This window comes from Chiroxiphia lanceolata, chromosome 7, assembly GCF_009829145.1.
Source record: "Chiroxiphia lanceolata isolate bChiLan1 chromosome 7, bChiLan1.pri, whole genome shotgun sequence".
Classification (NCBI taxonomy): domain Eukaryota; kingdom Metazoa; phylum Chordata; class Aves; order Passeriformes; family Pipridae; genus Chiroxiphia; species Chiroxiphia lanceolata.
Window position 1 is genome coordinate 33,795,381 of NC_045643.1, and position 20,487 is coordinate 33,815,867.

The 20,487-nt window shown below is 40.3% G+C and overlaps 1 protein-coding gene across 4 annotated transcripts in view; it reads left to right on the forward strand.

Moving 5' to 3' along the window:
- Positions 1 to 20,487, forward strand: part of THSD7B (thrombospondin type 1 domain containing 7B) — a 308,761-nt gene that overhangs the window by 175,059 nt on the left and 113,215 nt on the right. For all 4 annotated transcript variants that reach the window (XM_032693776.1, XM_032693779.1, XM_032693778.1 and 1 more), the window contains 2 exons: positions 5,282 to 5,414; positions 6,426 to 6,529. In XM_032693776.1, the coding sequence (XP_032549667.1) occupies positions 5,282 to 5,414; positions 6,426 to 6,529 (237 nt within the window). The remainder of the gene's footprint in view (positions 1 to 5,281; positions 5,415 to 6,425; positions 6,530 to 20,487) is intronic.

A 20,487-nucleotide genomic window follows, 5' to 3' on the forward strand; every position in this document is an offset into this window, starting at 1 on the left:
ATACGTGAGTTGTGAGGGGTGTTGTTTTTTTTATAGAAAAGTTGTATTTAATGAAAGCAATATACAGATGGTGAATTACTAAGCAGATCAAGCAGGAACAGGTATTGCCTGGCAGATTTAAAATTAATTGTGTACCAGCATAAGATTAGAACTTAGACAAACATGTAATCACTAAATCAGGTTTACACAGAACTTTACCAGTTGAGCTGTTTGTATTTTATCTGGGAAAATACATCCCATTTTACTAACAATAAAAAAGCTGACATTTTCCCTACATTTAAATGTCATCAGACGACCGTCTGTCTTCTGGCAAAAGATTCTCCCCTACCTCAGAAGAGGAGACAGCAATGAACTCAGGGCAGCAACAGATGGACGGACAGCATAATTCACCAAAGAAGTGCCACTGAATCCAAGCACCTGTTGGGGAGGCAGGAACAGGGAGGTTGTTGCAAGTTATTGATTCTCTGCCATTTCAGATACTTAAAGGTGATGACTGTCTACTGCAGTCTCCTATAATGTTATCTGTTTTAATGGGTCTTTGAGGATGGATCAAAACAACAATCAAAGAATCAATAGGGTGGCTTCAGAGTATGAGTTACTCTGAAGGAGCAGCATGTAGATTTTCCTCTGTCATCTGCTTTAGGGTGGCAAAAGTGGCCTGGAGAGGTAACTGCTTTCAGCATGGATGAGGTGCTCTCTGGTCTGTCAGCACAGATTTAAAACAGAGAGATTAACAAGAAAAGCAAAAAACTAGCAATAAATAATGTTTTTCATCTTCCTCCTGAAAATAGATGGTACCTGTAAGTACCTCTCCTCTTCTGAGCATTGGTTCTCCAGGAGGAAGGTTAGAAATTTCACAGTTGCTTAATGCTCTAAGCAAGCTTACATGAAATGTTGGGTAGTAACTGTCCTATTTCTTTCCCCATACCTTAAATCAGATTTGAAATGAGATGGGGTAAAAGTGGATAAAATGCATGGTGTGCCATGATAAGAAATTCCAATGACTTTGCCTTGTGTCAGACAGTCCACAATCTGCCATTTCAGTCCTCATAAACAAACAGTCAGAGTTGGTCAAAAACTCTTATCTGTACAGAAGTACTGGAGAGAGTTCTGATGTTAGTGACTGAATTCTCAGAATCCTGTGAAATTCTGTCCATATTTGTGTGTGCAGAGCCTTGTGCTGACCAGACCCTGCCTTTCCATGTGGTCAGGAGCAGAGTCTGAAGCTGGTTGTTTCCTGTAGAAGCTGGAGCAGATATAGCACATGTTACAGGAGTGAACAAGGATTTTGTCCCTCACCTGAGAATGGTCGTGCACCTCTCTGAGCACTGGGCAGGAGTGAAACACAGAGGAATGAGAGATGCAAGATCCAGGGAGGAATGAGAAGAATGGTTTGGTAAAAAGAGTTGAATGGCCCTGTGTGTAAGGGAGGAGAATGGAGGCTGATGGCAGAGGGAGGTGGAGAAGGCACCCCTGAAATTCTCAAACAGCATTATCTGAGTTGCAGAGTCAAGGACATAGAAGTTAAGATGGTCCTAGAGATCTTGAGGCTTGACTTTCTTTTTTTAGGAGGGCAAACAGTTGTAACCATGCTTAAAATCAACTGAAGCTCAGCCGTAAAAGGACAGTCCTACGCTATGCTAATACTCTGGAAAAATCAGGCTATAGCAATTCTAAATGAAATATAAAAATTATGCTCATTAACATTTGTGAGGAACACTATAGAAAAGCCAGTGAGGAAATTCAATTTTGAAAATGGGGTTTGAGTAACGTGCAATAAATGTTGAGGATAATTTAGTTTCTCGAGGTGGAGAAAATTACTGTGGGAAGCTCATTTAGATTTGGTGCTGATTAATAGGAAGGAAATGGCTAAGATTCTAATGGTGGTAGATAATTTGAATGAAAATCGTCACAAAGTGATAGAGTTCACGATTCTTAGAGGGAAGGATGGCAATATCAGCAAGACATTAAAAAAAAAAAAGGCAGACTTCAACAAACTGCAAGGATTGGTAGCTGTACCTCTTGGGAACATTTTCTATGCAGGCAGGAGTATAGAAGATCTGGAAGCTGCCAAGAAAGCCTCTGCAAAGAACTGAAGCCCTACTGGACTGTAATTTCTGTCCTTAAACTGTGCTAAGAGCAAACCAGTAGCACAGGGGAGCGAGATGTGTGTATATGACTTGCAAGTTCAGACTTCAAAAAATGAAGAGAAACCATCACACACAACTAGAGAAGCCCTTTCTTATCTTATCATCGGAGTTGTTCACAATCTTGTTTCCTTTTGGATTGTCAAATTGTTTCACAAAGATTAGAAAGAAGAAATTGAGAATGCAAACTAAGATAGTGCATATTAGATAACAAGAATTACATAAAGGGATTAATAGTAAAGGGAAACTGAATGAAATATATGTCCACGACTTTCTGAGAAATGAGGGAAACACAACAAGGGAAATGTGCAATTGCTGCTATTGTTTCTTGTCTGCAGCCAGGAGAAAAATGGACTAAAGAGTAAGTATTTCCACTGAGTACCTATTCCTGTGTCAGTGGGGCTGTGTGAATAAGAAGGAAGAAATAAAGTAATACCAGAGCATTTAGTGTCTGTCTTCTGGGTGAGAAACTGTTAAGTCTTAAGGAATTAATTAAATTTCAGTAGTACCAAGACAAACCAAACCCAACACTCTCTCTCTCACCCCCACCTCCTCAGAAAGAAAGGTCAAGAAAACTGTAGATTACTCTTCCTCACTTCATTATGTGAAAAGCCACGAGAACAAGTTATTATTCAAGATATAAACATTTAAAGAATCAGATTCAAATAACCTGGCCAATAGGGATTTATTGAGAACAAATTGTGCCCAATAAATTTAAACTTTTTTTTTTGCAGCATAGCTGCTCTAATTAAGGGAAGTGGTAGGTTTTAACACATTAAACTTTTATCAGGAAGCTCAGGAATGGTGCCTTGAATTAAGTCTCTCTTAAATGGGTACTCAGCTGCTTGAAAAATCTTGCAGTGGCTATCACTGTGAAAACAGTCTGTCTCCTTTCCTGTCTGCCACTGCTTATTGATACACATTGATAAAATCCTGTGAGCTGTCTTTCCAGGCTGAAGAGTCCCAGCTTTCCTGTTCTCTTCTTGTGTGTCAGGTGCTCCAGTCCCTAAACAATCTCTGTGGCTGCTCACTGGACTCGCTCCAGTGTGCCTATATCTTTTTGCTACTGGGGAGCCCAGAACTGGGTGCAGCACCCAGTTTCTCACCAGGGCTGAGCAGAGGGGAAGGATCACCTCCCTCATGGATGATTCTCTTCCTAATGCAACCCAGGATGCTGTGGCCCTTCTTTGCTGCAAGGGCACATTGCTGCCTCATGGTCACCTTGTCCATCAAGAGTCCCATGTCCTCTGCAAAGCTGCTTGCAGTCAGTCAGCTGATAGATGTCCTCTGTTTGGGATCAAACTGGAACATGAGCTGAGTCCTCCTGGCCCCAATTCCCTGTGATATTTGTCTTAACAGCTTGTGTGCTTGTGTGCAGAGCTGAAGAGATAGCAAACATAGTAGACAATATTTTGAGTTATATTGGAATAATTGAGAAAATTCTCAAAATGTGACTTGGGAAGTAAAAACTGATTGCACAAAGACAGAATGGGAAGTGAAAACATCACTACTGCCTCAGGCACCTCTGGAGATACAGTGGACTACAAAATGCGTGAAAGTCAACAATTTGAAATGCTAAAACTCATCCCGGGCCCGTCAAACTCACGGTCATGTTGTTTGTGACACACCAAAGGTGTCACTGTGCTTTGCCCTGGTGAGGCTACAGGTGGGATTCCTTGGGCACAGTGTTGAAAGAAAGAGAGCGGTGAGAGGTAATTGAGAAGGACTTATGAAGAACTGTGTTTGGTTAGTTTAGAGAGTGGAAGACTTAAGAGTAGATAGAAGCCCTTGCAATTTCATGAAGGTTGTGCATCAGGTGACAGGGATAAACTGTTCCTTTCATGCAGTGGACAGAAGATAAAACAAGTTTAGCTTAATTTACAGAAATGATGACTTGGGCTGGATTTTAAGAAAAGGCTCTTTGTGAGGCTTTACAGGCACTGAATCAGGCATCTGAAAGGAGACTCTAGGAAGCTGTAGAGCTGCCTCAGGTAGTGGTTGTGAAAGAAGCAGGAGAGGGATCACCCTGGATGTGCTTATCCTGTCCTAGGGCAGCAGCCATGGTGAGCAGCTTCAAGGCAGGCCCAAAGTTCCTTTGCAGTGATCTCACAGTGATGGCACATGTGCCAATGGAGGCTTTCATTTAAAGCCAACATTTTTATTGGACTCGTACTTTGTGTTCATTGTGTGACTTTTTCTAAGTTTTCCTTTTGCTGTAATGCATTGTAATCTTGCTGCTGCAGCTTTGCCCTTATCCTGAGCTGGAAAAGTAATACTTATGATGGGCTAATTGGCACACTACTTTCCCCTTTTGGACAAATCTGATGAAGTCCACTATTTCAAGATGTTTACCTGGTGTGGGATCCTTTATGGAGTTCTGCTGAGATACTTTTTTAATTTTCTGGCATGTGGTTTTGAAGTATGAATACGGTACCCAAAGAAGTACTAATGCCACAGGTAGTGGTTAAACCAGCTCTCAGTTTGTACTTACCACCTACACAGCCAAGGATTGTGTTTGGTTTGGCTGTAGAGATACACAGATAAGTCTTGTCCTTGTCTTTCCTGCCTCATTCTGTTCTGTGGATTTTATGAACTGTGTTTCTGGATGGACTGATCTTGCATCAACTTGGGTTAAGCAGAGAGTTAGCCTCTCTTGGTTGCAGTGGTTTTCCTATCAGGAAGTTATCATCTATAATTTCTAGAGCCATAAAGATGAGTTACTGTTAGCAGCCTGAGACCACAAGGATGTGTTTTCAGAAAAAAAACCCCTTCCATTAGGCCAGTTTGTTTCTTTGGGTTTTATTCTTTTCTCCCATTAAGGTATTCATTTTCTTATTTATTTATTTTCTTCTTTGATTTGATGTTCTGTTAAGTAGACATTTTTTGATGCATCTCTTAGGCTGTTGATTTATCAACCTTCCATGTGCTGTTCTGCTGAACTCCTGGTAGCTTTAAAGCAAGTAAAGGTAGCTTTTGATCCAATGTACCATTCCTTCCTTGCTTGCATAGAGCCAGAGTGCTCTCAATTTCAAAATATAAATGGAACACAAAGCATGTTTATAACCAAGTCAGCTAGATCACTAACTTGAGGTGCCAGCTGTGTCTGGAAGGCAAATGTTTTGTTTGTTTTACAGGCAATGCCACCTCAGTTAAGCAGTCTCGGTACAGGATTATCGTGCAGGATTCTGCCAGCGGGGGACAGGCATGCCCAGACACCTTGTATGAGGAAAGAGAATGTGAAGATATTCCCATCTGTCCAGTGTATAGGTAAAAACTGTCAGTTTGGATCCAGCCTCTGATGGGTGTCCACTTCTCCAGAAATTACTTTTGTGCCATTGTCCTGCACAATTTTCACCAGAAAATAACGCAATACTAGAAAATGCAGAGTTAAAACAAATAATGTGCCTTGCAAAATGTATAAAAGTAGAGTTCAAACTGGGGATTTCAGCAGATCTGGCATCATCAGAACAAGCAGCAATAGACACAACTCCTAGAAATGGCAACCTCAGGGTCTGATGTGTGTAAGGAAGCTGTTACTGGCAACTCCCCCCTCACTGTATCTAAAAATAAATGGGAGCTGTTTTGGGACCACAAGCCCTCAACTGCCTTAATCATGATTGTATGCTTATTGCAGAAACTCTTCTTTTCCCCCAGTCCTCTCACACCGGTGAATAATACGCACTTAAAAAAATACTGATTAGACAAACAGTACAATAGGGCAATTACTCACCTCTCCTCATTAAAATTCTGTGGCCCATCTGTTATTATGCAATATTAGTAAATAGAGAAGCATTGTACCTTTGCATATAAATCTCCAGCCCACACATCCCATAGGAGATGGTCTGGGAGTGGAGCGGGGAGCTGGAGGTGCTACCAGGCAGGTTCACACCACTCCGCTGTGCCATGGAAAGCTGCTTCCTGGTGTGCTTGGCTGGCACATGTACGAGCACAGGAAGCAGGCTGGGAACACCATCAGTTGCATGAGAACAGGCTGGCAGGAGGAGAGCCTGATTGCAAAGCCCACTGGAGATACTTTCTGTGTATTTTGTGTAACTTTGAACCATGCCCTGCAAAAATAAGAAAGGGGAATGTTGTTGGAGGAGGATGTGGCTTTCTAGAGGGTGAACCTGGCATCTGCTTATTTCAAGAGGAATTGCAGCTTTTTTACTTGTTTTTTTCTTAAGTTTCTATAGCAAATTGTCATTGGTAACTGAGGTTTTTTGCCTGGACGTGTTTTCTAGTTTTAACCACTTACCTGTTCACCTTTTCCTGTTGCAGGTGGAAGACCCACCGCTGGAGTCCCTGTGTGCTGGTGCCAGACTCAGTGAGACAGGGTGTACCAGGACAGACTGAGGCGTGTGGACTCGGTTTGCAGTCACGAGGTGAGCTTCCTCCATCCAGCCTCTGAGCATTTATGCTGCTGGAGTGTGGCATTTAAGTAGGCTCTTTGCTCTTTTACAGTAGATAATTTGGAAACTTACTGAAGTACTTTATAAAATAAGAGTGTGGATCCATTGTACAGTTTTTCTGTGCTGGCCATTAAAATACCACTAACACGATAGTTTGTTTGAAGTATAGGAGGAGATTTATGCTTGATGTTCAAGGACCTTCACTAACATGCTCTTCTGCCTAAAGCTGAAGCATGTGGGCTTTAAAAGAATTGTCTGTAGGCCTCTATGAAGTAATCCATTCATGGTGCTAAAAATGGAAAGGATAATTTCCCCATGATTTTAAATTCTACTAATGACTTGCCTGAGGCCTGATTTTCATTAAGACTGTTGGAGAAGCTCAGCATGGGTAAATGCTTTGGGCTCCTGCCCCTGGCGTAATTAAGCACTTAAAAATTACAGTGATCCCATTGTCTGAACAGAAGTGTTGAGAAGAATGTCACTGTTCAGAGTATGTGATCGGAGTCTGTAGTGGTGCCTGCAGATGGCTGGAGATGTGGCTGTTATCAGTCTCCTGGGAATTCTAATGAAACCTTTCACAAAAGGTTATTTTTATTGAAAAAAAATTGCTATACAGGTATGCTGAGGAAACTTGACATAATAATTTACTCCTTCACAAAGGTAGAAGCTTTAAAGATGAAGTGAATTTCTTATATAATCTGGAAACAAAGGAAACAAAAGAAAAGTTCTGACAGTATGTGGGATGTATCTGAAAGAAGAAATGTGTTTTAAACTAAAACTCAAATGAGTAAATATCTTTAACTAGGTTTTGACCACAGACCTTTCCACAAGGTTTTCAAATCTGTAAATTGTATTCCTCAGCCTCTGTGTGAAGGTATGGTAATCTTTATGCTCTAGTAGTTGCATGAACTTTGTATTAATGTTACTGTGACAGAATTAGAAGTATAAGAGAAGAATATCACACTTATTTTAACTCTGTGGAGTGCCCTCCAATAATTACATAGGCTATGTGCTGTTCTGGTGTAATCATGAAAAACATCTCATACCTTGGTAGGTTTAAGCAAAAATTGTTTCAGTGCCACATTCATTTTTTGTAATTAACTGTGGCTTTTGTAGCAGCTTTGGTTTTCATAATTACATGCAGTCTGCTAGGTATTATTGAAGATGAGTGGGGTCTCAGGAAAATGAGTTCTCAGATGAATCCCATGGAAGAAGGTTTTTAAAGATGTTTTGTATGAACAGGGGGAGTGATCTCCATGGAGGGGGCAGCTGAAGCCAAGCTGCCAACTGACCATATTGTGTCTGAAAAAGGAGCTGCTGGGTTTTCAGCAATTCTGTATTTTATCTGTAGAAGTGTTGAGTAAAGGAAACTTTGACAAAGCTGCCTTGCTACTTGAGCTCCTCAGGAGCAGCTTGTGTGCATGAGGAGGTGCTGGGAAATGTCAGGGAGCAGCCAAGGGAGGTGTTTGTCACATGCCTTCCAGGGTCTCTTTGGCTTGTAAACCTCGACACTGGAGAACTTCTGATCCTCTCATTCTTCATCATGAAGGGGGGTCTTTGGAGTATTTTTGAAATAACATGTGAGGTGAGGGTGGGGATTTGGACTTGTTCAGCCTGGACAAGTGCCTAGTGTGGATTTCACAGGGAAGGTGGAGCCACACTTCCCAGAGGTGCACAGTGAAATAACAGAGGATAACAGTTGTAGGCTAAAGTGAAAGGTTGCCTGGAGGGACTCTAGATTCCTTGGAGATACTGGAAACTCAACTGAATAAGGTCTTGAGCAGCATTTTCTAACTTTGAGGTCTGTCCTGCTTAGAGCAGGCATTGGATCTTCAGAGGTCCCTTCCATTCTAAATTGCCCTGTATGATTCTGTCAGTCTGTGGGTTTTTCCAGAGGAATCTGTGCCATCAGTGGAAGAACCCCAGGTGTTAGAACAGATGCTTTCCTGCAGTATTCAGGCATCCTGCAAATGAGCTTGCATTCGAGGTATCATCACCACTCCACACAGTAGTTAGCTTACATAATGTGCCAGTGTCTTTAGCCAGTAAGTGCTCCTTCTCCAAAGAGTATTCATATGAATTAGCTTAGTTTCTTTTTTACCATGTAACAGCAATTACCCTTTTACCACTGAAGATAATCAGTCTGGCTGTTCCTTGGAGCATCCATTTTTAGATTTCTTTTTTCTGTCCATACCCTGACTGTCATGTAAAAAAGAGGATTTTAGTTTTCAGTGGCTGTCATATCCAGCCAATTATATAAGGACATTGAATTCATAGAAATTATTTCCAAAGAAAAACAGAGTGTGTTTATGTGTACCTATTTAGAACAATGACTCTGCTGAGGGCAAATTAGGTCTGAAATGACATTCAAGATCCATCCTTTCTCTCAGCTAGATTCTGAGATAGATACTTAGAAATCTTGTTTCATGAGTGCTTTCACTGAAATTGCATGTAGATGTACTGTGTAATATGCAGAAGATATCAGAATTTGTCTGTGAATAATAAGCAGAATGGCCAAAGAGATGACAGCTGTCTGAAGCTGCATTTTTTTATGGTTTCATCTTGAAAGATATTACACTAATTACAATAGCCTTTCATTTTTTATACCAGCTTCAGTGGACTAACTTACTCAGAAAACAGTCATACAGGAAAGAGAAAAGGAGCCTTTAGAAATAATGAATATAGTTGTTATTTAAACTTAATTGAGGTGTGATTTGGAAAACGCCCCTGAGATAGGACACTTGAGTAAAACAGGGTGGGGATGTTACTGTTGCTTGACAGTAGACAACATTTCTAAAAGTAAATGAAAAGCTTTACAAACTTTTCTATTGCTGTATAGCTGTCATTTTCCTGACAAGGGACTATTTTACTAGAAGGTGACAAGACTGTGAGGAAAGGTTCTGCACATGGGTGGGAGCAGTCCCAAGTACAGGTACAGCCTGAGTGGAGAATAGATTGAGAGTAGCTCTGGGGAGAAGGACTTGGGGATGTTGGTTGATGACAAAGTCAGCATGACCCAGCCATGTGCGTTTGCAGGCCAGAAATCCAACCATGTCCTGGGCTGCATCCAAAGCAGCGTGGGCAGCATGTCGAGGGAGGTGATCCTCCCCCTCTACTCCACTTTGATGAGACCCCTCCTGGAGTGCTGCATCTGGCTGTGGGGTCCTTAACATAAGAAGGATGTTGATCTGTTGGAGCAGGTCCAGAGGAAACCGCATTGATGCTCAGAAAGCTGGAGCACCTCTGCTATGGAGACAGGCTGAGAGAGTTGAGGTTGTTCAGCCTGGAGGAGAGAAGGCTCTGGGGAGACCTTACACCCCCTTCCAATACCTAAAGGGACTCCAAGAGAGCTGAAGAGGGACTTTGGACAAGGATATGGGATAGGGCCAAGGAGAATGGCTTTAAACTGACAGAGGACAGGTTTAGATTAGAGATTAGGAAGAAATTCTTTACTGTGAGGATGGTGAGGCACTGGCACAGATTGCCTAGAAAAATTGTACCTGCCCCATCCCTGGAAGTGTTCAAGGCCCAGTTGGATGGGTCTTTGAGCAACCTGGGATAGTGGAAGGTGTCCCTGCCCATGGCAGGGAGATCAGAACGAGATAATCTTCAAGGTCCCTTCCAACCCAAACCATTCTATGATTTCATGAGAGTTGTTTCTGCTTTAGGTGCCCTCCAGTGACTTTACTGTTCTGAGATGTTTGTGACGGAGGATCCTTCAGAACTGACCTCTCCTTTCAGTGCTGACATGAGCAGCCACCTTAGACATACACGTTTTCGGGAAAAAAATGTGTTGCTCATTACAAGGGATTGTTAAGGTTTAATTAGTGGATGGAAAGCCTGTTTTAAGGAAGTGTCTTTGAAGGCTGCTTCAAACACCATTGATAAAGTAAATAGACGTGTATTAAAGTCCAGACTGGTCTAATGAGGCTCTGCTTTAGAAACTAGTCTTGGAAATACACTGACAATGTGATTATGGAAAGAGTAGTTACTTTCCAGAAGCTGCAGCAATAGAACATGTCATGCCTTATTTCTTCTGTTCCTGCCACTTCGCTTTGATTCCTCTGGGGGATTCGACCATATTTCCCCCTGTTAATGAGACAGTAGGTCCATCTCAGAGCTGTAGCTCCTCATTGCAAGAATACAGAAACGCTGTGACACAGAGGAGTAGATATTTTTAGAGATAATTTATTGATTTGTGTACAGGAAAACAACTACAGACCCACCAATGCAGTAATGAGAAGCTACTCCTCTGCTTTGGAGAAGGGCACTGCCCTTGGCTCACCAGAGGTCACAGGGTGGATCATCCCTGGAGAGCCCCATTGGGCATCTCAGTGGCATATTTCTGGTGTGCTCTAATATGAGACCACATATGATGTATTTGTTTGCTTCTTTAACTGTGTCGTGAATTCACACCACGTGGACTTAGCTAAGATGGTTGGTGTTAAATATAACCTGTTTCAGTTGAAAAGTTGATGCATGAATTGACAGGGAAAAAGTAGAATGCAGGCAGCACCGGCCTCGAGCAATTTAAGATTCTTGTCTCCTTCATTGCAGGTTTCTGTCTCTTACTCCGGAGCTTTCTGATAGCTATAGGGACATTGCAGACAAGACTGGTTTTAGACTGTGATTCAGACCAAGAACTTGTCATCATGAGAAAAAAATGGTAACAAACTGCTGCATAAGTTTTCTGAGTGTATCTAAATGGAGTGATAGTTCCAGTAAAATCTTGCATGAAATATAGGCAATACTGTGATCACAAACTTAATAGTGCCTAAGTTAATGCATCCAAATCAAGCAAGATGAAAGGATGAGTTTAGATATAGGCTCTTAATATTGAATCTACAAAAATATTTCAAACAGGCATCCCTTAGCTGTATTATCTTGTGTATTATCAATCAGTAATGACCATATACACTGCTGTTGTTTCTCCTGCAATTATTTTATGGTAACCTATTTATAATGAGTTGTACCATCAAAAAAGCATCAGTGTTACCTTTTTTTTCTTTTGCTCATAATCCAACAGTTCTTATTCCCTCTTTTGCAGGTAGTTATTATAACTGCTGATTAGCTAAATTAACAGATGTATTCATTATAATTTGAATTGCAGAATGCTTTTGCAGAGAATTACCAATTTCAGGAGGTACATATTAGAATCCTGTGATAATTTACGGTCTAAAGGCAATGTGATAACTTAAAGTTTGCAAGGAACACATTTACGATTGTAAATGCGGCGAAGACTCGCCTGCTTCAGTTCTGGGGTGATATTTTCTGAGTAGTGCTCTGCAGTGCAGTCCTGTGTATAAATCTGTCCAGCTGACAGCAGCTCACCTGTCATCAGCAGCTCCCTCCAATATTAACTTTGCCTGGGAGGACAATGGCACCTTGAGCTTTATTCTGGGTGATGCTGGGGGTTCATGAGGTTTGTCAGTGTTTTTCCTGAAGGTACCAGTCTAAGGTAACACCAGTGGAGCACAGCGAGCTGAACTTGAGTGGTCCCAGCCAGAGTCACAGTCTGGAAGGCACCTGCCTGGCAGCATTGGGAGCAAATAATTGAAGGGAAGAATAATTACCAGGGTAAAGACAGGGACTGATCTTTTTTGTTATGTGTTTGTGAAACAGTTTGTCCAGGATGGGATTGAGGTTCAGGGGGAACCTGCCTTTGCGGGATGAAGAGCCTTGGCCTCTTTGCCAGCCACGTCTGCCTGGAGCTTCACCAGTGCTTTAGGGATGTAGTCACTCTGCATCTTAATACAAATTCATAAAGGATGTGTTTATTTGTGTTGTTACCCTCCTGTCGCTGATAATGCAGTTTTTAGCTTATAAACATGGAGAGTAGCAAGGTGGTAAGAAACAACTAAACCAGAATTGATTTACCATTACTTATTTTTGATAATCTGGTTTCTTTCCCTGATGAGGCAGTGGACTGGAGGTCAGGCAATAAGGGAAGCGGAAAGCAGCACAGATAATATTCTCTTGAGTTCAGGAAGACATTGAGTCTGGTCCCACATGATGGTCTCCCATGTGCAATAAGAAAGTATGACCTAGAGAAATGCAGGGTGAGGTTGTGCAACTTGTTGAAAAAACCCATTCCGAGCTCTGTTATCATTATTTGCTGTCAGCCAGGAAGGCTGTTTCAGATGGCTTCCCACAGGGCACATGTGCTCTGGACTGTCTTCAGTGTTTCCACTAACAGTGTGGATGATAAACTAGAGAGTACATCTGTAACACACCTGGGTAATTGCAAGTCGTGAGTGCTTTGAAAGGCAGACAAAAAATACGTGTTGGATAAATTTGAGCATGCTCTGAAATCAGAAAAGTGAAATTTTCATCAAAGAAAAAATTGTGGAGCACTTACACCGTAGAAAGTGGGCGACGGTAGTGTAGAGGAAAGTCTGGAATTATGGACTATGTGTGAGAGGCATTATACTGTTGTAAAAAAGCACCCATCATAAAATCATGTATTACTTATGTTTTTCTTCTCATCTCCCAAGTTCCTGAAATTTATTCTTCTGTTTCCTAAAATAGAATATGTTAACAGGTAATCCTCCCTTTTACTTTTTGTTCCATAACACCTTCTGCCACTGTAAGTAATGACAAACAATTAAGATCAAATAAAAGCACCAAAACTTTGTCTTGGGTAATTCCAATTCCTGTTTTGCCAATAGATTTAGAATAGATTGGGAACCTTTTTGCAAAACACCCAAATTTCATTAACAGAAAGAAATAAGGTATTTAGGAGCCTACCTCTGGTGAATAGCAGTGAACAAATTAAAATCTCTTGAACTTAATGAAACTATACCCTTGATTTTGCATTTAAAACTAATCTCCATTCTTGGTGAGCTCTGTATATCTGCACACAGGAGTTGGAGAGATTGATCACTGCAGTATGGACGTGTGATTACGCGAGTCTGGGTAGTGTTTATCAGCTCACCTGTAGGCTTTGATCTTTACTTCCCAAAGCCTGGGTTTAACTGTAGATTTGATAGTAGATTGGTTTCATGCAAAAATGTGTGAAAGTGTTTCACAAAGGGGAAAACAAGGAAAAATTAAGGAGGGGTAGACAAAAATGTAGTGCTAATGTCATGTATGCATTCTTAGCCTTCCCTGCACCAGTGACATGAGGAAGATATCCTCATCCAGACAGATTTTCCGTGGGATTAAGTTTGTTTTTTAACATTAGAATTGACCAGGAGCAGGAAGGAAGGGGAGGGAAAGGGACAGATGAGGCTGTGTGAGATGTGATGGATCAATCTCTCTGACCATTTTGGCTGCCTTTGATATTCCTTCAGTTTAATATATGAGAAATAAAATCACCAGCTTGTGTAGAAATCATCCTGGGCCAATTTCTTAAAACCTGGTGCTGTAGCAGAGGTGTGTATGTAAATCTGTGTATGGCTGGAGTCTGCAGCTGGGCACTGCTTTGGGGCATGGAAATTCATCCTCATATTGTATTACATCCCACTGATCTCCAGGTAATATGTTCCCGTAGACCAATTTTTCTTTCTTTGGATGTTAGTTGATAAGACAGGGAGAAGAAAGATTGATACTGATTTTCCAGTGACAGGTTGTTCACAGAAGAGTGATGGTGGACTGCCCTCCTGTTTTTAATGGAGGATGTCAACAGGCATCACAGGGTGGTTAAAACTATATTTCAGCCTAGGTCTGCCCCGCTTCCACCCCAGATAGAGCTGCTCTAAAAGTATTTCATAGGTGGTAGGAGAATTGGCATGACATTACTTCATAGACACTAACTAATGGCAAGAGAGGCTCCAAGTCATTTCTGTCACTGTAGCCTTATGCCAGCAACATAAAAATTGAGGAGACTCTCAGAGAATTTGTCCTGACAGCAATCTACAGTGCAGCATTTTATCCAAAGGCAACTCAATGATCTGTAGACTTCCCGTAAAATAAAGATGATGAAGACCGCATCAGATAAATTACATATATTTGATTTCCTTCAAAACCAGGACAGTATATTCCACTCTGAAGAAGGCAGTAAGAAGGCTCTCTAGCTTAACGACATGCTCTTCTTATCTGATAAACAAAACAAATATCAGCATCTTAATACCACACACAGCATTTGTTTTCTGGGGGAAAATAAAAAGCCTTAATCAAGTAGAAGCCAGAAGGCAGGAACACTGAAAATGCACGCTATAGGCTTGTACCAATAGAGGGATTGTTATAAGATCAAAATAATGAGAAGTAAAGCAGAGGAACATCAAAGCTTTCCACATTATGTATTTCTGTCTTGATTAGGAGGAAAAAGGGAAGAAGGGGGGAAAGAAGGTTTCAGATCAATAGGAAGTGGCCCGGTCACCTCAAAGTCAAAGACAGCACCATCCAAATGTGTACAATTTACAGGAATTGCTGGAGCATCTCAATCATAAAAGTCCCACAGGATCTGACAGTACTCACACCATATTTAACAGGTACAGAGAGAGAGTTGAGATCATCTTATCTGAAGGAAACTCCTTTTTAAATGTAAGCGTAGATAGATTTTCATTTTGTCTTTCATCCCTCTGATTAAGTTCAGCTCTCTTTGGTCCTCCCAAGATTTCTTTTATCTAGCGTGTAGTCTGTATGATCTAAGCAACTACCGTTGGTGAAAGTAATTTTTGGGGTCCTTTTTTAAATGATGGACTGTCATTAAACAGAGTATAGTAGATGAAAGAGGTCCAAGGAGAACCAAACCGTGCTGTGACTGAGGAGGATGAAAGGCATAATGAGAGACATAATGAAGAGCAATCTCTCCCTCAAACTGGAGACAGGCCCTTCCAATTATGGCTTGTTTTTACCACTAACTTCCAGTGATTTAAAATCCTAGTTATGAGCAGTTGATTCAGATTTTTAATACAAATCTTGAGAAATTTATATTATGTGAGCAGTAGGCCTGGGTGGTCACACATCATGGTTTGTGCAGAGGATGTTGCAGACTGTAACAGAATCTCTCCTGTGGTCATGGGTGGGTTGTAAGCAGACCTGATCACACAGCCTTGTGTGCTCTTTATCAGAAACACAGGAGCCACCTCATCCTAAAACTCCATGTTTGGTTCACTTGGAGCCTGAAACACAAGGGTTTCTAATCCTTAATATTTTTTATGAGCTCCTGTAACTATCACTGTAACTAGCTATAAAAATATCTGACTTTTTCATGTTCTTTCTAATCTGTTGGCCCCTGTGTATGTCTGGCATACCTCAGTTCAATGGGTTAACCCTGCAGTGAGTAAACTATTTTAGTTTCTTGATGATTTTCAATTTAATTGAATCATCCTTTGTTCTTGAGACATTTGTGTCCTGGTTGGTCTCCTTTTTTGTTTGCTATTTTATATAACACTTTCACATCCCCCTTGTGCACCTCTTTGTGTGCAGGCAGATCCATTCAGTACTGATTTAGATCTACTTGTGCTTTTATAAAATTTTAATTTCCTCCTTGTCACAGTTGTGCTGTTTACAACTCCAAAGACAATTCATGCCAAAGCCGCTGTGGTTCATAGGGAAATTGTTAAAAATTCATCTGAGCTGAGCAGGATAAGATCCAGGTTCCCTGGAAAATGGCCTTAAGGAGAACTTTTCTTCAAATAGACATTTTAAATGGGAAAGCTTGAAGCATGACCAAAAATAAGCAAGTTTATTAAAAAGCTTTTATAGTATTAGTTGTCAGGAGAACATTAGATATGTTACTCTCACAGTCTTTACCCAAATAACCTCTCTCTTGTCCATAATGATCTCATTAACTGGAAGGATGAAAACTGGTCGTTTATTCTTACACTACTGTAGTACCAAAGGGATTTAGTTTGAGAAATGGACAATTCTGTGTTGAAATGCTGATCCTGCTTAAATCAATGAAATATTAAAGGACTCCGTCACTTGTTTGGACTCCTCCTTCCCCACCTCCCCCCCCAAAAATCAACAAATGCAAATGAAGAAACAAAAAAACCCTACAAAAACAACAAACAGAAAAACCAACTGACAAACAAACCCAACTGCTGGTGAAAGGAAAATGGAGATGTTGAAAGGAATGCAAAGTTTGATTTATAGCATGTATTGTTCATTGTCAGACTGCTAAGGTTTGGCCTGTCTGAACAATTTCCTTCAGAGGAGCTTGATAAAAGTTGCAGTTTGCATTTTCCCTTATTCTGCATTAGTTAGAAATTACTGGAAATTATTGAGTCAGGTTTCTTTCAATAATTGGGAAGTAATACTCAACATGAATATTAGCATCCTAAATGGCAGAGCTCATCAGTATGGCTTACTGTAAATCTTCAAGCACAAGATTCTTTTTTAAATGAGACATGCCACAAAGGTGCAAAAGGAGTCCTGATGTCATGTTCATTGACTCTGAGTTTGTATATTAATGTTGCTTCAATCCCTTTATGTCTCCGGTAGAGGTTTTAGACATGAGATTTCAATTTCAGAATGAATGAGTAACCTTGACTCAAACTGTCTTTCAAAATTCCCAGCATCTTTCTTTCAAACAGGTGCACTAAAGTGACAGTAGAATAACTGGAAGTGACAGGGATGCTTATGAAGTGCTTGCACTTGTGAGAATACAGCAGGTGACTGTGAACCGGTCAATATTACATTTGCTTTGGGTGCCCGGTGGTGCTCTTTTCTGTTGGCACTGTTTCTAAATATGTTTCAGAAATACTAAAAATACTCTGAAACAAGTCTGATGATCGTGGTTGTAATACTTCCAAACATTTTTCCTGTTGGAAACACCTCTTCTGCACTTTCCTTAACAGTATTGTCATTTATTTGCTTCTGAAAAGACTCAAGAGAAGATTCTGTCTTCTTTATTTATAATAAATCAAGTGAAACTTCATCCAAAAAATTGGAATTCCCCTGGAATAAAATTACTACACAAGAAAAAGCCATCTCTATACCTTGATGGCAATAGATAGTAATGAAAAAAATGTCACCTTCTAACAAAGATTTTTCTAAAGTCAATTTTTTTGCTGGCAGCCGCTGGGTTTGCCAGGTGCGTGCATCATTTATTAAAGGATTGCTGATATTGGCTTTGTGAAATAAGGAAAGTTTGGAATAATATATTCTGATATTTGACAGAGTTTTCCCAAAGAAGGGTATTTTGTAATGCCAAATTTGGATCATGAATGTGAAGCCTTGTAGCAAATATTACTTTTTACCGCTTTTCTGATCAATTCCGGTCAGTGCTATTGTTTCTTTTTGACAGTTCACTGAAGTTTCAGCCCTGCAATCATTTATTTGGTTTTTTTGTGATGTGCCCCAGGGTGATTGAAATTTCTCCGAGTTATGTCTTTCCTACTGTCTTTTGGATATTAACTTTCTTCATCTTTGTTTTTTACTCCGGTCTTTGCGTAGGCAAAGGAAGCGCCTGAACTCGAGGCAGGCAGCGCGAGGGATTCTAACAGACCTATTAAAATGTAATAGGCTTGTCGAAGGCCATCTACTTCAGCATCCAGTTAATTCAGGGTGAAGGAGATCAGCACGTCCTCAGGGGATGTGGGATGTGCCAGGGCAGCGCTCCCAGACTCTGCTGTGTGCTTGGAATACGGGGCTTCCACAGCCACTGCCCTCGCTGACCACGAGCCTCCGCTGCAGGCCTGGGTTTTTTTCCTTGTGCTCTGGGAGGGCATCTTAATAATAGGTCTTATTAACAATATCTAAGAAAATCAAGCAGAAATTGGCCTGCAGAACTGAGCAGCTACGTGCAGACATGAACTCTTCAGAGAGTTTGAGGGATTCAGCTGTTCTGTCACATTTTAACCCCCAGAACATATGATGTGATCACAGCAGGCCTTGTTCGGGGTGCACTGGGGAATCTATGGGACAAATCAGAAGCACCCTGTTTGTAAGAAGTTGCTTTGACCAGCAGGTGCTTTTCCAGGACCGCTTTGAAACGTTTGGTTAGTGGAGCACATAAAAAGCACTGCCTGTGAGATGGATGGGTTTTGTGAGGGCCTCGTTACTGATGTAGTTGCACGTGAACAAACCTCTAAACAAACAGGGACGAATTTGTGTTTTAAAATAAATAGATATCTTCAATGCCTACTTTCATAGGGTATAAATTTTCATGTAATCTAAGCACATCTGCTCATAATAATTAACTTCTGTGGTGTATGAAAAGAAAAGCTACATCAGCTCTATGGTGTGGCGAGATGGATTGCTTTCTCTCTGTTCATCATGGTGATTAATTGTAGCATTTATAGGAAGATGGCTGATTTTTATTCATTTTTGTTTTTAGATCATGTATCTGGCCCTTCGTTTAAGCTTATTTAAATGTTAATACTCTGCAAATCCGGAATGAAAGCATAAACTTTCCAATTTTAAGTGCTTTGATAAGAAACAGGGCAAAATGTGTTTGCTCAAATTGTCTTATCTGAAGCCTTTCAAAGATGCCTGTCTTTCCTAGTGAGCTCAGTTTCACAGGTAAATGTAAATAGTGCAAGTAACCAGGAAAGGAATTTAGAGGGATTATGGAATTTCATTTGACCCTAATTGCTAGTGTTTCCAAGGGGCAAACTTAATAATAATGAAACTTATTAGCAATTTGCAGTTGGTTCTGTGGTTTTGCAGGTATTACATTTTTCCTGTGAGTGAAATAATCATCTGATGTGTTATCAGAAGTTAAAAACACTTAATTCTTGGGCTTTAGTTGAATAAAATTTGATTATATGCTTTGTGGAATGTAAATGATCAGGTTTGCAGTGGAAGAACTGATGAGTATTTGAGTACAGCTGTCAATTAGCACTAACCTGTCGAGTAGGTTGATGAGGAGAGGCTAATGATCCTGCTGTATTTTTTCCCAGTGCAGTCATCATCTGCTTCCATTGCTTGCAAACCAGTTAATATGTGTTGTATAGATGGAATTCAGCCACAGGTTTTTGTTGGTTTTGAGTTTGCCCAGTCAGAATGGTGGAAGCAAAAGAAATGAAGTGTGGAGAGCATTCATTGCGCAAAAGTCTGAACTTGGGTAAAGTTGCAGGAGGAGTGTGCAGAATTTGGTTTACTGTTTAAAAATCTTTCTGGGTTGCTCAAATCATATTGATTAAATGATAAACAAAGTACTTTCTTGAAATCTCACAGTTACTGGCATAAACTCCCCGATTGAATTATGTGGCGAACAGAACACTATAAGGGATAATGTCTTTACCAGTTACAGTTATATCTTTTTTTAAGGATTTCTTATTAAAAATTTCATCTCAGAGTTTTCTCAGAAGATAAACTAGACTCGACAAAGAAGTTAATGCAAAAATAAGCTATTGCAGTGGCATCAATGAGCAGATACAATAAGCAAATAAGCAATTTGCAGATAGAGAGTCAACATCCCATCAAATGTTTATAAAGGTAATATTTAAGATCTCATAAAATCAAATTGTATTCAGATACAATAACAAAAGTCAGTAATAAAACAGTGGTGAATCAGTCCTAGAGATTATCATGAAGCAAAAGGCTCTATTCAATTTCAGGGGTTTTCTTTAGTGCTAAGCATACTATATGTTTTTATGTCATCTCCACCCAATCTTTGCTCACCCAGTTGCTCATGTTTAGAGTACACACATCCAAATCAAACTGCTGGAGGCATGTGTTTTTTGATGCAATGTAATTTAATTATTAAGAAAGTCTTTTAGGATTCACGGTGCTGAGCATTTTTAGGATTTTTGTCCTTGAGGAAACAAGCTGTTCTAAAATGAGGCTACTGTTCTTAATATTCTTCCCCTGTGTCCATCAATCTATTACAGAAAGAAAGTTGATGTATTTAACTTTTATCCTTTTTTTTTTTTTTTAAATAGTTGTCTCTGCTAAATGACGATTTGTCCCAGTATCTTTGTGCAAATCAAAAATAAGCTGATACTCACTTCTGGCACATCAAGATCAGTTTATCTAAGTTTGCTAGAGCTGGAATTCATTAGGACAGACATTTGAAATAGCCAGCTTATCCTTGATAG